General features: G+C 42.9%; 1 protein-coding gene across 1 annotated transcript; it reads right to left on the bottom strand.

Moving 5' to 3' along the window:
• Positions 1–19,453: 19,453 nt before the first annotated feature.
• Positions 19,454–21,323, bottom strand: LOC124647911 (putative F-box/LRR-repeat protein At5g02700). Its single transcript, XM_047187760.1, has 3 exons — positions 20,162–21,323; positions 19,946–20,080; positions 19,454–19,816 (listed from the first exon to the last, which is right to left on the bottom strand). Exons 1-3 carry the CDS (start codon positions 21,275–21,277, stop codon positions 19,454–19,456), a joined length of 1,614 nt encoding a protein of 537 aa, XP_047043716.1. The 5' UTR covers positions 21,278–21,323.
• Between the last annotated feature and the right edge of the window lie 1,045 nt (positions 21,324–22,368).

Below are 22,368 nucleotides of genomic sequence, written 5' to 3' on the forward strand. Positions count from 1 at the left end.
GAAAGATTTTGTTTTAGAAACCCTTCTTAGAGAATTTGGTGGTCTAGCAAGAGAAGCTAGAAAGGTCTTTGCTAAATTTAATATGCTTGGTTCTCATACTAATTTTGTTAGTCTCCTTGAAAAGATGGACATGGATAGAATAAGATACACTAATAATATTAATGATGGTGGGGAGATCAAAGCACCAATACCATGTAAACTCCTAGCTATGAATGATGCACTAGAAAATAACTATGCTTGGCTTGTTCCCGAAAATTTGTTCGATGAGAGTAGCAAGCCCAAGACTAATGAAAAGGGAGACGCTGAAACTTATGTATCCAATATATTATGCATGGTTGAGAAAACTCCAAACCCCGCTGTAGGTGCACCACCCTTCGATAACACTTGAGATACACTTTCTGCGCCTAGCTGAAAGGCGTTAAAGAAAAGCGCTTATGGGAGACAACCCATGTTTTTACTCCAGTATTTTTGTTTTATATTTGTGTCTTGGAAGTTGTTTACTACTGTAGCAACCTCTTCTTATCTTAGTTTTATGTTTTGTTGTGCCAAGTAAAGTCTTTGATAGAAAAGTAAGTACTAGATTTGGATTACTCGCGCAGTTCCGGAATTCTTTGCTGTCACGAATCTGGGTCTATCTCCCCGTAGGTAGCTCAGAAAATTACGCCAATTTACGAGCATGATCCTCAGATATGTACGCAACTTTCATTCAATTTGAGCATTTTCGTTTGAGCAAGTCTGGTGGCCTAATAAAATCCATCTTTACGGACTGTTCTGTTTTGACAGATTCTGTCTTTTATTTCGCATTGCCTCTTTTGCTATGTTGGATGAATTTCTTTGATCCATTAATGTCCAAGTAGCTTTATGCAATGTCCAGAAGTGTTAAGAATGATTGTGTCACCTCTGAACATGTGAATTTTTATTATGCACTAACCCTCTAATGAGTTGTTTCGAGTTTGGTGTGGAGGAAGTTTTCAAGGATCAAGAGAGGAGTATGATGCAATATGATCAAGGAGAGTGAAAGCTCTAAGCTTGGGGATGCCCCGGTGGTTCACCCCTGCATATATTAAGAAGACTCAAGCGTTTAAGCTTGGGGATGCCCAAGGCATCCCCTTCTTCATCGACGACATTATCAGGTTCCTCCCCGAAACTATATTTTTATTCGGCCACATCTTATGTACTTTGCTTGGAGCGTCGGTTTGTTTTTGTTTTTTGTTTTGTTTGAATAAAATGGATCCTAGCATTCACTTTATGGGAGAGAGACACGCTCCGCTGTTGCATATGGAAAATATGTCCTTAGGCTCTACTCATAGTATTCATGGCGAAGTTTCTCCTTCGTTAAATTGTTATATGGTTGGAATTGGAAAATGCTACATGTAGTAACTCTAAAATGTCTTGGATAATTTGATACTTGGCAATTGTTGTGCTCATGTTTAAGCTCTTGCATCATATACTTTGCACCCATTAATGAAGAAATACTTAGAGCTTGCTAATTTGGTTTGCATATTTGGTTTCTCTAGAGTCTAGATAACATCTAGTATTGAGTTTTGAACAACAAGGAAGACGGTATGGAGTCTTATAATGTTTACCATATGTCTTTTATGTGAGTTTTGCTGTACCGTTCATCCTTGTGTTTGTTTCAAATAACCTTGCTAGCCTAAACCTTGTATCGAGAGGAAATACTTCTCATGCATCCAAAATACTTGAGCCAACCACTATGCCATTTGTGTCCACCATACCTACCTACTACATGGTATTTATCCGCCATTCCAAAGTAAATTGCTTGAGTGCTACCTTTAAAATTCCATCATTCACCTTTGCAATATATAGCTCATGGGACAAATAGCTTAAAAACTATTGTAGTATTGAATATGTACTTATGCACTTTATCTCTTATTAAGTTGCTTGTTGAGCGGTAACCATGTTTCGGGGACGCCATCAACTATTCTTTGTTGGATATCATGTGAGTTGCTATGCATGTCCGTCTTGTCCGAAGCAAGAGAGATCTACCACCTTCATGGTTGGAGCATGCATATTGTTAGAGAAGAACTTTGGGCCGCTAACTAAAGCCATGATTCATGGTGGAAGTTTCAGCTTGGACACATATCCTCAATCTCATATGAGAATAATAATTGTTGCCACATGCTTATGCATAAAAGAGGAGTCCATTATCTCGTTGTCCATGTTGTCCCGGTATGGATGTCTAAGTTGAGAATAATCAAAAGCGAGAAATCCAAAATGCGAGCTTTCTCCTTAGACCTTTGTACATGCGGCATGGAGGTACCCCATTGTGACACTTGGTCAAAACATGTGCATTGCAAAGATCCGGTAGTCCAAGTTAATTAGGACAAGGTGCGGGCACTATTAGTATACTATGCATGAGACTTGCAACTTGTAAGATATAACTTTCATAACTCATATGCTTTATTACTACCGTTGACAAAATTGTTTCATGTTTTCAAAATAAAAGCTCTAGCACAAATATAGCAATCGATGCTTTCCTCTTTGAAGGACCATTCTCTTTACTTTTATGTTGAGTCAGTTCACCTATCTCTCTCCACCTCAAGAAGCAAACACTTGTGTGAACCGTGCATTGATTCCTACATACTTGCATATTGTACTTGTTATGTTACTCTATGTTGACTATTATCCATGAGATATACATGTTACAAGTTGAAAGCAACCGCTGAAACTTAATCTTCCTTTGTGTTGCTTCAATACCTTTACTTTAATTTATTGCTTTATGAGTTAACTCTTATGCAAGACTTATTAATACTTGTCTTGAAGTACTATTCATGAAAAGTCTTTGCTTTATGATTCACTTGTTTACTCATGTCATCACCATTGTTTTGATCGCTGCATCCACTAAATATGTTTAAAAATAGTATGATCAAGGTTATGATGGCATATCACTTCAGAAATTATCTTTGTTATCGTTTTACCTGCTCGGGACGAGCAGAACTAAGCTTGGGGATGCTTGATACGTCTCCGACGTATCGATAATTTCTTATGTTCTATGCCATATTATTGATGATACCTACATGTTTTATGCACACTTTATGTCATATTCGTGCATTTTCCGGAACTAACCTATTAACAAGATGCCGAAGTGCCGCTGTCTGTTTTCTGCTGTTTTTGGTTTCAGAAATCCTAGTAAAGAAATATTCTCGGAATTAGACGAAATCAAAGCCCAGGGGCCTATTTTTCCACGAAGCTTCCAGAAGTCCGAAGACGAGACGAAGAGGGGCCACGGGGTGGCCAAACCCTAGGGCGGCGCGGCCCCACCCCCGGCCGCGCCGGCCTATGGTGTGGGCCCCCCGTGCCGCCTCTTGACTTGCCCTTCCGCCTACTTAAAGCCTCCGTGACGAAACCCCCGAGCACCGAGAGCCACGATACGGAAAACCTTACCGAGACGCCGCCGCCGCCGATCCCATCTCGGGGATCCAGGAGATCGCCTCCGGCACCCTGCCGGAGAGGGGAATCATCTCCCGGAGGACTCTACACCGCCATGGTCGCCTCCGGAGTGATGAGTGAGTAGTTCACCCCTGGACTATGGGTCCATAGCGGTAGCTAGATGGTTGTCTTCTCCTCATTGTGCTTCATTGTTGGATCTTGTGAGCTGCCTAACATGATCAAGATCATCTATCTCGTAATTCTATATGTTGTGTTTGTCGGGATCCGATGGATAGAGAATACTATGTCATGTTAATTATCAAGTTATTATACATGTGTTGTTTATGATCTTGCATGCTCTCCGTTTCTAGTAGAGGCTCTGGCCAAGTTTTTACTTTTAACTCCAAGAGGGAGTACTTATGCTCGATAGTGGGTTCATGCCCGCATTGACACTCGGGACAAGTGACTGAAAGTTCTAAGGTTGTGTTGTGCTGTTGCCACTAGGGATAAAACATTGGCGCTATGTCCGAGGATGTAGTTGTTGATTACATTACGCACCATACTTAATGCAATTGTCTCGTTGTTAGCAACTTAATACTCGGAGGGGGTTCGGATGATAACCTGAAGGTGGACTTTTTAGGCATAGATGCAGTTGGATGGCGGTCTATGTACTTTGTCGTAATGCCCAATTAAATCTCACAATATACTTATCATGTCATGTATGTGCATTGTTATGCCCTCTCTATTTGTCAATTGCCCGACTGTAATTTGTTCACCCAACATGCTTTTATCTTATGGGAGAGACACCTCTAGTGAACTCGTGGACCCCGGTCCATTCTTTTAATACTCGAAATACAAATCTGCTGCAATACTTGTTTTTACTCGTTTTCTCTCGCAAACAATCATCTTCCACACAATACGGTTAATCCTTTGTTACAGCAGAAGCCGGTGAGATTGACAACCTCACCGTTTCGTTGGGGCAAAGTACTTTGGTTGTGTTGTGCGAGTTCCACGTTGGCGCCGGAATCTCCGGTGTTGCGCCGCACTACATCCCGCCGCCATCAACCTTCAACGTGCTTCTTGGCTCCTCCTGGTTCGATAAACCTTGGTTTCTTTCTGAGGGAAAACTTGCTGCTGTGCGCATCATACCTTCCTCTTGGGGTTGCCCAACGAACGTGTGAAATACACGCCATCAATGACGGCGGCTCTTGAAGGTTTCTCGTACCGTGGCTTTTTCGTATCGAGGTTTTAGGTCAGGGACCTTTAAATAGGCGAAGAGGCGGAGTCGGAAGGCTGACGAGGCGGTGCCACAATAGGGGGGCGCGGCCCAGTGCCCCCGGCCGCGCCACCCTATCATCCGGGCCCACCAGGGCTCCCCTCTGGTGGCTCTCGGGTGTTCTGGAAGCTTCGTGGAAAAATAGGATGCTGGGCATTGATTTCGTCTGATTCCGAGAATATTTCCTTACTACGATTTCTGAAACCAAAAACAGCAGAAAACAGCAACTGGCTCTTCGGCATCTCGTCAATAGGTTAGTTCTGGAAAACGCATAAATATGACATATAATGTGTATAAAACATGTAGGTATTGTCATAAAACAAGCATGGAACATAAGAAATTATAGATACGTTTGGGACGTATCAAGCATCCCCAAGCTTAGTTCCTACTCGCCCTCGAGTAGGTAAACGATAACAAAGATAATTTCTTAAGTGACATGCTATCATAATCTTGATCAATACTATTGTAAAGCATATGAGATGAATGCAGCAATTCAAAGCAATGGTGAAGATAATGAGTAAACAAATGAATCATATAGCAAAGACTTTTCATGAATAATACTTTCAAGACAAGCATCAATAAGACTTGCATAAGAGTTACTCATAAAGTAATAAATTCAAAGTAAAGGCATTGAAGCAACACAAAGGAAGATATAAGTTTCAGCGGTTGCTTTCAACTTGTAACATGTATATCTCATGGATAATTGTCAACATGAAGCAATATAACAAGTGCAATAGGTAAACATGTAAGAATCAATGCACACAGTTGATACAAGTGTTTGCTTCTAAGATAGAAAGAAGTAGGTAAACTGACTCAACATAAAGTAAAAGAAAGGCCCTTCGCAGAGGGAAGCAGGGATTAAATCATGTGCTAGAGCTTTTAAGTTTTGAAATCATATAGAGAGCATAAAAGTAAAGTTTTGAGAGGTGTTTGTTGTTGTCAACGAATGGTAGTGGGCACTCTAACTACCTCATCAACCAGACTTTCAAGAGCGGCTCCCATGAAGGACGTTATCTCTACCAGCAAGGTAGATCATCCCTCTTCTCTTTTGTTAACACATGTATTTTAGTTTCATTATTTATGGATGACACTCCTCCCAACCTTGTGCTTACACAAGCCATGGCTAACCGAATCCTCGGGTGCCTTCCAACAATCACATACCATGAAGGAGTAGTCTATTTGCAAAATTAAGTTGCTTACTGATGAATCAGAGAAAAACATGTGAAGAGAATTATTAATGCAAGTTAATTAATTGGGGCTGGGAACCCCATTGCCAGCTCTTTTTGTAAAACTAGATGATACCCCGCGCGTTGCGGCGGGATTGTCTAAAGTTATTTTTTAAAGATAAGTGCTAAAGAAATATTATTTTACTAAGTATCTTGCGCTTTTCCGATTGATTACAATATATGAATTCGAGTGTTTTGTGCACAAATAATGCATTAAAACTGTATCAGATTACCAAAAAACTAACAGAGAACCATTTTATTATTTTATTCAATGGTACAAATGGATGCTTATTAGTGAAGCTTATCGGATATACATTCCAGAAATACATGTTCACCTTTGTCAGCTTCATCTTTACGAAGAAAAACATACTCCAGAAAAATCTATAGAATCATTGACGCAGATACTCCTGTTACTTGTGAAAAAAATTGTCCTATAATATTTATATTTGGTAGACATTGTCAGTTCACTTGTAAGGGAATGTACAACGTCCGACGCTTACGCAGGCGCTAGGAAATAAATCCCAAACGTTTCGTTCGTTTCAATGGCGGATTCCAGTCAGTTTTTCAGCATCGCTGCATAAGTAGATGCCCGACGCTTGCATAATAGGTGTGAATCACTGCTCCCAAGCGACAGACGCTAAACTAAAAAAAAATTTAAGCGCTTGTGTAAGCGCTGTGCATTGTGATATTTGTAATAAAGTTGAAAGTAATCCTTTGTGTATATTCAATTCACATTGTATAGAAGTTACAATACGCTCACACCGATATAGGGAGGTCTTCAGAAAACGTGGGAAAAATAGGGTGTCAACAATTCGCTATCTTCCTGTTGAATTATAGAAATAAATATGAGGAGAGGGGTAATTATCTCCAACGGAGGACAAAACCTGTCCATTGCTACCTGCCAATTCTTTGTACATTCATGTAACACATAAATATTGTCATGTAACTGGAATCTATAATACACAGTAAACATGAATCTACAATTGAATTCCCCACAAGATCTGTAAAATATGAAAAGTCAAAGAAAACACAGCAGGGTAAAAGAAAGAACCATCCGTGCACAGTGTTTACCTCATCATATTCAGAGTTCGTCTACATAAGCAAATCTGCATGAAGTCATTGGAAATATAGGCTAAAAACAACAGAGGCAAAAAATGTAAACAGTGATGAATTTGTACAATTTTTTTAATCCAACATCTGCCTACACAATAAAACACACACAGAGAGTGGGATTCAGAGGGAGAGGCTTCCTAAGAAAGTGTAATCTTACTCATAAGATATTCGTTTGACCCATGCATACCTGAAAATAAAAAACAAACACAGGTAAGAGTCCAGAAACCTGGCCGTGATCAATCTTTAGGAGGAGGGGGACTGAAGGCCGCTTTCTCCTAGCACCAGCGAGCAGATGGAGAATCCAATAAATCCAAAGAAACTGAGAGGCTTGAGCTTGCAGCAGATAGATTCCAATCAAATTAAACCGAGAGGCTTGAGCTTGCAGCAGACAGATTCCAATCAAACTGGGTGGATGACAAAACGTGGAGTACAATTCGATCCGGTTTGCAACCTGCTTTGCTTGATTGGAAAGATGTGTTGAGGGATTGAAAAGAGAAAGGGGGATTAAGATGGGGAGCAGTACCAGCGTGGATACACTGCCAGAGGTGATGCGCGAGGAGGCTGGCATGGTCTGTTCGCATGGCAGCATGGGTTGGCTTTTAACCTAGAGGCGGCGGGCGCCAGATCACTTCAATTGAACAGTTTCTACTCGTTGAATGCTGAGATTCATGAGGCGGTTTCATGAGCATTTGTGAGCAGGGTGCCTTAGTTCGCGGCGGGAACATTCATGGCGAGGGACAAAGCGAGGAGCCACGCCGCAGTGAGCAACCACACATGTGGCTTAAAAGGGTGACGTGGCTGAGAGGAAGGGCAATCAATCGATGCCTTTTTATTCATCCGCGTGAGTGGAACTGGGGAGATGAATCGTGATGATTAATGGAGGAGACGAAGAGGGAAGTGTCGTGGAGGCATAGAAGAAGGGCTTGCAACAGATGTAACGCTCTCCAGGGAAAATAGAAAATAATTGATGATGTGGTCTCACAAAATTTGTTGGCAAGACTGCTGAGTTGGCAGTCTAGGATTGCTTGTAGATACATGATGAGGTGGATACCTTGCATGTGCAGGAAAATGGGATCACCTATTAAGAATAGAAAGATTATTGGATAAGCGGATGAGCCACTAGTCCATTGGTGAAAGTCCGTCAAGAGTAAATGACAAGATCGAAAGATAAAACACCACATACTTCCTCATGAGCTATAAAACATTGACACAAATAAAAGATAATAGCTTTTGAATTGTTTAAAGGTAGCACATGAAGTATTTGCTTGGAATGGCAGAAAATACCATGTAGTAGGTAGGTATGGTGGACACAAATGGCATAGTTTTTGGCTCAAGGATTTGGATGCATGAGAAGAATTCCTCTCAATACAAGGCTAGGCTAGCAAGGTTGTTTGAAGCAAACTCAAGTATAAAAGGTGCAGCAAAGCTCACATATGAACATATTGTAACTATTATAAGACTTTATATTGTCTCCTTGTTGTTCAAACACCTCAACCAGAAAATATCTAGACTCTAAAGATCAATCATGCAAACCAAATTTTAACAAGCTCTATGTAGTTATTCATTAATGGGTACAAGGTATATGATGCAAGAGCTTAAACATGATCTATATGAGCACAACAATTGCCAAGTATCACATTATTCAAGACATTATACCATTTACCACATGCAGCATTTTCTGTTTCCAACCATATAAAAATGAACGAAGCAGTTTTAACCTTCGCCATGAACATTAAAGATAGAACTAAGAACACATGTGTTCATATGCAACAGCGGAGCGTGTCTCTCTCCCACACAAGCATGATGGATCATATTTTATTCAAACAAAAACAAAAACAAAAACAAACAGACGCTCCAAGTAAAGTACATAAGATGTGACTGAATAAAAATATAGTTTCAAGAGAAATGACCTGATAAGTTGTCGATGAAGAAGGGGATGCCTTGGGCATCCCCAAGCTTAGACGCTTGGGTCTTCTTAAAATATGCAGGGATGAACCACGGGGGCATCCCCAAGCTTAGACTCTTCACTCTTCTTGATCATAGTATATCATCCTCCTCTCTTGACCCTTGAAAACTTCCTCCACACCAAACTCGAAACAAACTCATTAGAGGGTTAGTGCATAATCAAAAATTCACATATTCAGAGGTGACACAATCATTCTTAACACTTCTGGACATTGCTCAAAGCTACCGGAAGGTAATGTAACAAAGAAATCCATCCAACACAGCAAAAGAGGCAATGCGAAATAAAAGGCAGAATCTGTCAAAATAGAACAGACCGTAAAGACGAATTTTAAAGAGGCACCAGACTTGCTCAGATGAAAATGCTCAAATTGAATGAAAGTTGCGTACATATCTGAGGATCACACACGTAAATTGGCAGATTTTTCTGAGTTACCTACAGAGAGGCATATTGAAATTCGTGACAGACAAGAAATCTGTTTCTGCGCAGTAATCCAAATCTAGTATTGACTTTACTATCAAAGACTTTACTTGGCACAACAATGCAATAAAATAAATATAAGGAGAGGTTGCTACAGTAGTAACAACTTCCAAGACTCAAATATAAAACAAAAGTACTGTAGTAAAATAAACACACGGGTTATCTCCCAAGAAGTTCTTTCTTTATAGCCATTAAGATGGGCTCAGCAGTTTTAATGATGCACTCGCAAGAAATAAAAGTTGAAGCAAAAGAGAGCATCAAGAAGCAAATTCAAAACAAATTTAAGCCTAACATGCTTCCTATGCATAGGAATCTTGTAAATAAACAAATTCATGAAGCATAATGCAACAAGCATAGAAAGATAAAACAAGTGTAACTTCAAAAATTTCAGCATATAGAGAGGTGTTTTAGTAACATGAAAATTTCTACAACCATATTTTCCTCTCTCATAATAATATCCAGTAGCATCATGAGCAAACTCAACAATATAACTATCAAATGAAACATTCTTATCATGAGTCTCATGCATAAATTTATTACTACTCCCAACATAAGCATAATCAGTTTTATTAGTTGTAGTGGGAGCAAATTCAACAAAGTAGCTATCATTATTATTCTCATCAAGTGTAGGAGGCATAGTATTATCATCATAAATATTACTCTCCATAGTAGGTGGCACCAAAAGACCACTATCATTATAATCATCATAAATAGGAGGCATATCATAATCAACATAAACTTTCTCCTCAATACCCGGAGGGCTAAAGAGATCATTTTCATCAAAACCGACCTCCCCAAGCTTAGAATTTTCCATATCATTAGCAACAATGGTGTTCAAAGCGTTCATACTAATATCATTGCTACTAGCATGCAAATAAGGTTCCATAGGTTTTTTAATTTTCGCATTAAACCATTCATGTCTTGACTCGAGAAATAGTACAAAAAGCTCACAGATGTTTTCCATTATGCCTTACTAGTGTAAAACAAGAAACAAAAAGATGCAATTGCAGGATCTAAAGGAAATAGCTTCGAGCACACACACAACGGCGCCGTAAAGGTACTTTACTCCGGGACCGGAGTATGAGTGCCTTTTACCTTTCCTCCCCAAGCAACGGCGCCGTAAAAGTGCTTGATGTCTACGGGTGCTTCTATTCTTGTAGACAGTGTTGGGCCTCCAAGAGCAGAGGTTTGTAGAACAAGCAGCAAGTTTCCCTTAAGTGGATCACCCAAGGTTTATCGAACTCGTGGAGGAAGAGGTCAAAGATATCCCTCTCAAGCAACCCCGCGATCACAATACAAGAAGTCTCTTGTGTCCCCAACACACCTAATACACTTGTCAGATGTATAGGTGCACTAGTTCGGCGAAGAGATAGTGAAATACAAGTAGTATGGATGTATATGAGTGGTAATATCAATCTGAATAAAATATGGCAGCGAGTAAACATGCAACAGAACAGTAAGTAAACGGAGTTTCGATGCTTAGAAACAAGGCCTAGGGATCATACTTTCACTAGTTGACACTCTCAACATTGATCACATAATAAAACCACTCTACACTCTCTTGTTGGATGATGAACACCACTAATTGTGTAGGGCTACAAGAGCACCTCAATGCCGGAGTTAACAAGCTCCACAACATTCGATGTTCATATTTAAATAACCTTAGAGTGCATGATAGATCATTGCAATTACACCAAGTACTAACATAGCATGCACACTGTCACCATCACACTATGAAGGAGGAATAGATCGCATCAATACTATCATAGCAATAATTAACTTCATAATCTACAAGAGATTACAATCATAACCTACGCCAAGTACTACATGATGCACACACTGTCACCGTTACACCATGAAGGAGGAATAGAGTACTTTAATAACATCGCTAGAGTAACACATAGATGAATAGTGATACAAAACTCATATGAATCTCAATCATGTAAGGCAGCTCATGAGATCATTGTATTGAAGTACATAGGAGAGAGATTAACCACATAGCTACCGCATACAGCCCTTAGCCTCGATGGAGAACTACTCCCTCCTCATGGGAGACAGCAGCGTTGATGAATATGGCGGTGATGTTGATGGAGAAGCCTTCCGGGGGCACTTCCCCGTCCCGGCGGCGTGCCGGAACGGAGACTCTCGTCCCCCGGATCTTGGCTTCGCGATGACGGCGGCTCGGGAAGGTTTCTCGTACCGTGGCTTTTTCGTATCGAGGTTTTAGGTCGGGGACCTTTAAATAGGCGAAGAGGCGGAGTCGGAAGGCCGACGAGGCGGTGACACAATAGGGGGCGCGGCCCGTGCCCCGGCCGCGCCACCCTATCATCCGGGCCCACCAGGGCTCCCCTCCGGTGGCTCTCAAGTGTTCCGAAGCTTCGTGGAAAAATAGGATGCTGGGCATTGATTTCGTCCGATTCCGAGAATATTTCCTTACTAGGATTTCTGAAACCAAAAACAGCAGAAAACAGCAACTGGCTCTTCGGCATCTCGTCAATAGGTTAGTTCCGGAAAACGCATAAATATGACATATCATGTGTATAAAACATGTAGGTATTGTCATAAAACAAGCATGGAACATAAGAAATTATAGATACGTTTGGGACGTATCACCGTGGCGTGGCCTTGTGCCCCGCCGTGGTTGCGCTGGAGCCCTGCGCCTCGGCGACTGCCTGGCTTGGCCGCGGCTTGGCGCTGCCGTGGCCGGCCCGTGCCGCCGTGCCGCCATGGCACGCCGTGGTGCTGCTGCTCCAGGTATGTGCGCCGCCTACGCTTCTTCTACCTGGTCTACTCTTCTCCTCCTCTTCTTCGTCTAGCTTGGTCACTGGCTTGCCGTGCCTCGTAGAGGTGCGGCCATGCCGTGATGCCGCCGCTCGTTCTCGCTCGTGCCGCCGTGTCGCTGCCATCGCCGTGCTCGCTCATGCTCGTTCATGCTACTGCCTCTACTGGCCTTGGCTATTGTTGCCCTGACCATGCCAGTGCTTGCCATTCTTGCTAGATTCTTGCTCTGTGCTTCTGTTCATGTTATTATGCTTGCCAATCACTCATGTGTGTTCATGCATGCTTCCTTGGCTTAATTACAGTGTGCAATTCTTGCAAATTTGCAAGTGCCAGAACAATTGTGTGCTAATCCTTGTGCTCAATTCATGATTATGCTCAATTGAGCATTACTGTGGCCTTAACAGTGTGATTCAGTAATGAATTGATGTATGCTTGCTTGTGTAATATGATCCAGTGGTTCGTCAACCATTTGAGGTGCTACTGGATACAATCATGAGTTAATTATGTGATTATCTATGATGCAATTATTCATGATCTGTGGCTGTTTAATTCATATGATCTATGGTTGGTGCTAAGCTTGGCTTTAGCATGTATTTTCATGCTCTGTCAAGCCCTGATGATCAACCGATCATCGCTTGCTTGATGCCGGATCGCTGTTTTAACCTCACCGAGGCTTTTCCTAGTGTCCGTGTGACCTATCGGCTTGTGCCGGTGTATTATTTTACTTGCCCAAGCATTCGTTGATGCTTGCAAGTGATCCCTTGGATCACGGTGCAAGATGTTGGTGCTTTGATTACTTGTCCGTTTCATTTATCCGTATTTCCTTGCTTCATTAGATGGATAAATGATGTGAACCGCTAGCAGTAATGATCTCATGGATGAATTGATGAGACTAGAGGGATGCCAACCACTGGTTGGGTACCCTAGCTCATACTGAACCCTTCTGGGTAATGATATATGTGTTGGTTTGGTGGTTTGATTGCTTAAGTGGTAGAGGTGGCCTCAACAGCCATTCCTGGCTGTTCAGGAAGCTCCCACCATTGTTGGCTTGAGTTAAATGGACAACTGCTCTCTGGCCTGACCATATTTGGTTGCCAAATGCTTTTGATGTTGACAAACATGAATAGACACTTGATAGTCTATCTGTCTGATGGTGTAGTGGCCATAGGTGCTAAGTGAATCTGGCTAGCTAGATAGGATCATCCCTTGTTGGATGTCTTTGATTATGTCACCGGTTTGACATAGCCAATGTTCCCGTGGTGCCTTCCTATTGGTTTTCCTCTTGTTTACTTGCACCAATTTGGCCGGTAGCCATATGATGACTCACATATAGGGTTTCTACCCACTTTGCTTCTGTGACTTGTGCATATGATGGATTTATATGAGCAAAACCTTGCTTGCTCATGATTTATTGGTATACCTCACTCCAGCTCCTAGAAATGGGTGTTGGTGTAGAGGATTTCTTCTCGGTTGGATTATGAGCTTGCCCTCGCTCCTCCCGGCTTGCCGGTGATGCTTGGTTAATTTCTCGGTGATTGGGAAATAAGTGAGACAGCTCTCCGTCGTTCACCCGTTCTTGGTGTTCTTGAGATGTTCTTGCTATCCGGTGACTTACCCCGTCGCTTTGTCGATGAATGAGCTAGGGTTTGGCTCGAAAAGTCTTTATATGCCCGGCCCTTGCTTCTCCGGGTCGACAAGACCGCCTCGGCATGTGTTGGTGACTCCTCTCCGTGCCGTGTGTGTGTGCTGCATGCACAAGGCCCGGTGAGCTGCTAGGCTGTGTGTGTGTACCAAGTACTTGGTATCCGGCTTGGTCCTTGGCCGTGAGATGATCAGCTCGGCAGAGCTGATCCATATCTCGCTCAATTCCATTTTTCTATTAACCTCGCCAAGTGGTTTTACCACTTGGCATAATCTCTATTTGGTGTGTTTGTGTGCAGGGAAACCGTAAGATGATCAAGATGAAGATCAACTCATCTTATAGAATTTAGGATAGATCATCTACTTTGTAATTTTCTTTTCTTTTTCTTTTAATTTTCTATGTCTCCAATTCTTGTAATGTGTTGTAAATTTATATCTCAATTCCGAATATTGTAATTGACATTGTATTTTGTGTGAATATCAATAAAGCTCCAATTTTCCTTAATGAGCTTCATCTAATTGTTGTACTGTTTATATTCTTGATTACTTATAATTGTTTATTGAATTATCTCAAGTTTAAATTATGAGATAACAATTTGATGTTTGAATTTGAAATTCAAATTCAACTTTGGAGTTGAATTCAATCATGCAACTTAAATTTGAATTCAATCATGCAACTTAAGTTTGTAATGCAATTTCCCTTCTCTCTTCTCCAAAACCCTAATTTAGTTGAGTAGGAACAAGTTTGTCGCACTCTCGAAACCCTAACCCTGTAAGGTGTCGAGAGAGAAACTTGTTCCCCTTCGATGCAGTTTTGTTTTAAAAGCGCGAAATTTCCCCAGAATTTACGATGCAATGCACATCCCTTTCTAAAATCTACCCCTCGATCGTCTCTAAACCTGGGATATTACATCCCCCTCCCGCTAGGAACAACGCTGCCGGTCGCCGCCGCTGGTGGAGCGCGCCTGGCCGCACCCTCGAGAATGTGCTCGTGCACATCGAGGGTGGGAATTCCCCTATTCTGGTGATGCCGCCGCCGGTAGCGGCTACCGTGTCGCGCCGACACAGTAGCTCCTGGACGCCGAGGAGGATGGTGTCGTCCTCCTCGTCGTCTGGGTCCAGGTCCGGCGGATCGGCGCCTCCGCCATCGACACCGGTCTTCATCAAGAAGGAGACGGCGCCTCCACCGCCGACCAGAGGGTGCAGCAGCGGCACCCTCGTCATCCGCGAGCAACCTTCCTCTCCCTCGCGCGGGCGCAAGAGGAAGTCGTCGAAGATGGAGGCCGCCGTCGCCGCCGTGAACTAGCTCGCCGAGGAGGAGGCCAAGCGCGCCGAGGACGCCGCGGTGGCGGAGGCGATCGCTAGGTCGCTCAACGACCTGGTCCCCGCCGACAACGCGCTCCCCATCGACGCCACGCTGGACAGGTCCAGGCGGGACTTTGAGCGGCAGGAGGCGGAGCAGCAGCGTCGTCTGCTGGACCTGGCTGTCGCACGGCAACGCACCGTCCGCGCCGCCGCACCGGCCGCCGCAACGAACGTCGCGCCCAAGCCCATCGAGTTGATCAAGCTCCAGGAGAGCAGCGACGACGACCCCTACCGGCCGACGCTGCCACGCGTCGGTGGCCCTGGCGAGGGTTCTAGCCGCTGGTACGAGGCGCCGCCGCCCGAGGACGCCGACAACTCGAGCGACAACGACGACGGCGGCGACTACACGACATTCTACCGCCATTTCGGCATGTAGAAGGCCGTTATTACTTTTAGTTTATGTTTTCATCTGGCCGAATTCAAATATATGTACGACTTCGGCCTATATATGTACGAACTCGCCTATATAAGTTAAAATCTTTAAATTTCGCTTATGTTTGAACGAGTTTCGCCTTGTTTTGTCTGAATTCGCTATTTTTTATCAAAAAATTTCATCCATACTGAGCTCGCTGCTAGGAAAATAGGCCTCTCAAGACCAAAAATTACATCCATCCGGCGCTAAATAGCGCCAGATTTCGGTCTGGAGAGCCCAACGGCTGGAGATGCTCTTAGCGTTTGGTTTACATGCGCACATATCCTTTGACTGAGTTGACTGAGAAAAAAAACGTTGACCAACGGGGGAATGATCCCTCCTTTGGCTGTATGTTGTTAGGTAGGATGAGACTTTCCCGATTTTATTCGTCCCGGCTGCGAAATTACCGCGCATGGGGATTCGAACCCGGGTGGGCTGGCTGCGCACTCGCATGCCTTGCCACTGAGCTAGCGCTCAGTTCCCAGTTGACTGAGAAACGTGCTAATGTTTACAACATCAAGTCTGTATAGTTAGTATGAAGATATGTTTTACAATGAATGTTATGAAACTTAAGTGGTGTTTCAAATTTTGATATACTTTTGTAGACATTGGTTCAAACTTTTTTTTTTTTGACTTAGGACCATCATAGAACAACTAACTCTGAATGGAGTACTAACATAAAGTCTGGACAAAAATATAACACAAGGTGGGAGTGCAAAATATCGATTCTGTTTGAAGTAATAGAGGTGTGAATATGCAATTTTTTTTGAGTTTTTGAGACTTCGATTCTTTGGAAATGCGTACGCCTCATAAAGCAAATTATAAAGTACCTTTGTCCATAAATATAAAACGTTTTGGAAATCGAATATGAACTCCCAATAGTATTTTTCTCAAAGCTATCAATAGTATTTTCCATAAAGTTACCAATAATCCTATGTTAGTATTTTCTGCATATCATTATCACTACCAATAATATTTTCCTCAAAGCTAGCATTCTCACAAACAGTAGCACTGTCCAAAGTAAGTTCAGATGTATCCTCATTCCAAGCGATAGTTGCAGCAATAGTATTATTTTCTAACAAATTTTATCATTCATCTAACATAGGATTTCCATAAAAAAAATTATCTATGGAATGCCTCATCACAAAGTTCATCTTATCTACAGCAGTAGGCAAGTGAATTATCACATATAGCGTATTGAAGAGCGGGTCATTCTTTGTCAGCTTCATATATTGGAACAATCAATTTCTGCCTTTCACAGATTGTTCGATTTGCCTGCGCTTCCAGGAAATTACAACCAAAGTTCCAATTAGCTGTTTAGCAATATAATCCGCTAGAAATTTATATAACAGGATTTACCTGGTATCCTTTTTTCCCACACAACGTCAAGCCATCAACCACAAAGCCCAAAGGCACATGGCGCAGCTCCTTCATCCCTGCAGTACCAAGAACAACTGGATATTCTGCTGTACAGAAGTACATGACAACTGAATATCCTCATTGTTTCTTTAGCTGAAGTCATGTCCTTCAAGAACGATCCAGAATCAATTCCCTCTCATTCTAATCCGAACCCGACAGCAGCTTGTGAGTTACTGCAAGACGTTGATAACATTATCCAGCCAAAGGTTGCAACACAGAGGCAACTTGAAGCCTTGTAACCCTGATTTTTTTAAAAGGTTTGTAAGTTGTAACTCTGATTTTTTTCCCAGAAAGATGCGCTTCTTCTAGATACTAGGTTTAACTTCTAATGTCGATAAAGAATAGCAACAAGTACATAAAGAGTAGCTTCGGGATGGCACCATCATCATCACCATACGTGCTTAGATAACCTTACGCACCATATCTCTTCAAACCTTTGCTTAGTGCTGGCATCACATTATATGCTTGACTTGATAGGACCTGCTCAGTTCAATAATTGAGCTCACCATGAATGATCATTAGTTCATTACCACTCAGACAAGCCAAAATTAGTATCTAACACCAATCGTTAAACGAAAGCACAACGAGACAATCTAATGTAGCAGTTCATAACAAGTAGTGCAAGAACGAATAATTTTGCAAGGCTTAGCTTGACCAGAGGTACTGCTTTACGGTTATGACATTTTGTTAGTTCTGTAACGGACTATACGGCTTTAACACCTGTCAGATATGTCTCGATGTTGGTGATTGTGTGTACAGTATATCATAAAGAAAGGCCAACTTTCATTATATGCCACTCAAAAACACTAAACATTCCAAACGACTTGCTTCAAAATCACTTCATTATTTCTTTCACTGTTACCTGGGTCTTAGTGAGCTTCTTCTGTCTAGTGGGTAAAACCTGGTTCAGCAGTGCTTCTGCTGCAGGAGGTGTGTGCTGCTTATCCACCAATGGGTGCCTTACATGGGTGCAGCCTCACGTTGCAGTTAGAAAAAACATGCTAATATCTACAACTAAATTGGTGTTTTAGATGTTGATATTTTGAACTTGGTCAAACAAAGCAGGAACTTGCACCGATCAGGCCCGAGCATCAGATCTCCCGTTGAACATTCACAAAATATCAAAAAAAAAAAAGAGCATTACATTCACCAAACTAATCATCTATCATGTCATCAAATTCAGAAAATCAAAATTCAATAGACAAACTAAGAAACACAAAATATATAATCAGTTGTAAATAATACGTTACTAAATAGTACCAGAACACTTTTTCTTTTTTATCTAAGTTCCTTCTTCAGATAACCTATACAAAAAAAAGTGTAAAAGTAGAGAAAGGTTTACTTTCGTTTTTGAGGGTTACTAGTTAGAATCTGTTTTGCCAAATATTCCACCAATTGCACAACTACTCTTTCTTTAAGATAATGCTGCATATATCAAGACTCAACCCTTAGTATGACACTACTCATGGTGATTTTCGTAGGTCAGGTTTCATCCATGTCAATCCCTTTTCAGTTATTTCCATGCTTGTTTCAATCATTTGAGTACCAAAGCCGCTCAAATCTCATTAAAGCAAGCACAACGTTAAGGTCATAAACCATAAAATCTGAATACTCAGATATGAGTAGCAATTTCCAAGTGTCCCCTAAAAAAGTACTCCCTCCGTTCTTTTTTAATTGACTCGGATTTAGTACAAATTTGTACTAAATCCGAGTCAATTAAAAAGGAACGGAGGGAGTAACAGATTACACCCAATGGAAGTTACAGAACCGCATCATGGCATTGCCATGATCAGGTGTCTTCCCTCCCAACAATTTTCAGAATGAGAACGCTCTTGCTCGTCAGTTTAATGACTAATGTAAGGCAACATATATCAAATGCGTGAAGGAGAATACTTTGGTAAACTATAAAAATGCATTGTTGACAGAGAAGAAACAAGTTTGCAAACGCTCAGCTCATATGCTTGCAGTTCCAAATAGTATCTGAAATCTTAATACCTTAGACAAAGTTGTCATGCATTGCAAAGGAATAAGCTTCGAACTACATATGTTTTAGACAAAAGGTACAAACGCCATTCTTTTTCATTAAAGCGAGTGCTCAAAACAGAGATATAGTAGCTGCTGGTGTACCATCAATACAACACCAAACAGCAACGTAGTAACCAATACCAGCTAAACTTAGCAGCTTAAACTAGCATTCTATTAGCAGCTTGAACTTCCCAGGTTTGGATTTGAAGCTTGAGCTTACACACTAGTTACACTCCCTCCTCAATCCTGAGCAATTGAAGGGTGGAAAGCATTAGGTTACAGACCAAGACAGACATACAAAATATTGTACTTTCGACAGAGCAACACAATCTTGGGAATGGGCATCAACTACATTTATAGTATCAATGAAAGGGCCTGCTGTCAAATGGATCTGCCATTGACAAATCATGGGTATCCATGCGTATGTGTGATTTCCTAGTGTCGATTTTCAGTTCAATCCGGGCATCTCGAGAAGCCCTATTTTCCACACATAGCTGCTTCTGTTGATTTGTCATCCAGTCGTCGTTTCTGTTGTTAATGACTTGGATTTCCATTTCTTTTAGCAATTTAGCATTCAGAACAAAGAACTTGGCAAAGTCAACAGATGGCTTCTTGCTGCCATCATAATTCATCAACACCACTTTCTTTAGATGGAGCTCAAGGCACTCAATTGGATCCAACGGGTCATACTCCCTCGCATTATTCATATCCTTTGTTGGATCTGACTGGAGATAGAGAGACGAAACAGTATAAAGGCAGTTGCTAACAGGTTAGCAGCATCATAATTGGCTAGATCATAACAAAAATCAATGCTGATTTTGACATTTAAAGCAAGCGAATATATATATACTCACAATGATATACAGGCTCACCAAGCAGGGGAAACACTTGAGGAAGTCAACAACTGCATCCAGATTAGGGCCAATAGAATCAAGAACCAAAACCTTCATGGTGCGAATTTTGGTTGTTAAGCTTACAGCAATCATTTTCTGCAGAAAAAAAGGGTGTAAACACGAATAATAGCCTGTGTATAGGAATGCCAATGAGCGATGGATGAAGGCTGCTGATACCTGAAAAATTGTTGTTCCAAACTGAAGTTTTGAGATGCCTTGAAATCGCAAACACAATATCTCCAGTTTAGGTGTCCGGATCATCCGGATGATCACTCGAACATTGTCTAGACTAGGTGGCAGCAGTAGCAATCTTTCAAGAGACGGGGCATCTTTGATGACTAGCTGCGAAGTAACACCTTTTTTACTGTGAGCGGAGAAACACAAGCTCCTAAGAGTTTGGGAGCTGATGCAGAGGCCAGCTATGCCAAAAGCATGCCTCAAGTCAAGGCTTTCCAAGGCAATGCAGCCAGAGAGCATGCTGTGGAGACCATCCTCGGTAATGTTGACACCGAACAGCTCAAGCTGCTTGAGGCACGGGAAATTCAGCCGCAGTGTTGAAATATATTCGGGGAAACGGCAAAAGCTGAACTTGGCGACGCGGAGCGTGGGAGCAAAACGAAACACAGACAGCGGCATGTCACGCTCGCTCGTGTAGTCAAAATTGAGCTCCTGTAGGCCGTCGAGGGCTTGAGAGCGAAGCCAGCCATCGATATTGCACCCCCCGCCAGGCGCGGGGAAGTCGGCAGCGTTGAGCAGCCAGAGCGATAAGCGGCGGGCATGGCCACGGTGCTCAGAGAGGATCTTCGAGACTGAGGCGATGAGCTTGATGTTAGAGGCTGATGCGATGAGCTTGCCTTTCTTGATGTCCACTTCAAATTTAACCACGAGATTAAGTGGCGCGGAGCGCCAGAGGGGAAGCCACCGGCGAGAGATAGACTGTGTGCGGGCGCCGTCCTTGGTGGGGAGGAGGGAGATGATGCTGCCGAGGACCTCGTCAGGGAGGGCGCTGATGAAATCGAGGTTTCCCCTGTCATCGCGGTTGCCGCCACCACTCCCTCCATCGTCGATCTGATGGAATCTAAGCTTCTTCGAATAGCGCATTGCGGCCGCCGGCTCCTTCGCGGTCGCCGCTACATCAGCTGCCGGCTCCTTCCCGAAGCAGGTCGATGATGCTGACGAGGACCTTGTCGGAGAGGCGCTGATGAGATCCAGGCTTCCCCCATCATCGCAGCTGCTGTTGCCCCTCCCTCCGCCATCGATCTGATGAAATCTGCGCTTCTTAGAATAGCGCATCGCAGCCGCCAGCACCTTCGCGGTCTCCGCTGCAGCAGCTTCCTTCTCCTTCGCGGCAGCGTCCGCCGCCATCGCGACGTCTTTCGCTGTCGACGATACCGCTGCCGCCTGCTCTGCAGTAGCCAAGGCCGCCGCCGCAGCCTTCTTCGCAGCCTTGGCCACCCCTGCAGCCTTAGTCGCAGCAGCCTCCGCCGCCAACGCGACCTCTTTCGCTGTGGACAATGCCGCCGCCGCCTGGTTTGCAGTAGCCAAGGCCGCCGCCGCAGCCTCCTTGGCAGACGTGGCCACCCCTGCAGCCCCAGTCGCAGCATCGGAGGCCGCCATGGCAGCCTCCCTCGCAGCCGCCGCCGCTACAGCATTCTTCTCCGCGGCCGCCTCCAACGCCGCCACCGCGGCCTCCATGGATGGATGTGCGAATTGGGGAATGGGGAACCAAGGAATGGAGTGGGAGTTTTGGTACAGACCTAGGGTTTCCGGTTTCGGTTATCTGCGACCGTCCAAACAAAATTTCACGGCCTGGATCGTCTCGCTTCCCTTGATTGTGTTTAAAAAAAGATGGACGGATTAGCGGGAACTGGTAATTAGCGCCAACTTTGGCTCAGATCTGCACAGCAAATAATCTCTTGGTTCCGTACTGCTACTTTTATTGGGTGTTTCTATGTCTCTGAGATTTTCTTAACTCTCAGTTAATTCAAAAAAGTGCAACTACAGTTTAAAGAAAAGTGCAACTCGATTCAGTTGCACATTTCAGAAAAGTGCAATTGCACTTTTTTAACAGAAAAGTGCAACTCAAAGCACATTTTTGTAAGTGACTTAGACTTAAGAAAAATCTCAGTTAACTGAGACATAGCAAAACCGACTTTTATTTTATTTTTTTGAATAGAGAAGGGTGCCCTACTCTATGATTACAGATCCTAGTAGCTACATGGATTGGACAGCAGCTAACACAGGACAGAGAATATTGCTATGAGCTGAGTTCCTTCAAGAACTGATGGGCTCAGATCGTACTGATCGTCTTGCCTGATTTGCACAATCATGAGCTACCCCATTAATTTCTCTTTTGATGTGGTAGACTGAATATCCAATGGGTT

The sequence above is a fragment of the Lolium rigidum genome, chromosome 4 (assembly GCF_022539505.1).
Source record: "Lolium rigidum isolate FL_2022 chromosome 4, APGP_CSIRO_Lrig_0.1, whole genome shotgun sequence".
Taxonomy (NCBI): Eukaryota; Viridiplantae; Streptophyta; class Magnoliopsida; order Poales; family Poaceae; genus Lolium; species Lolium rigidum.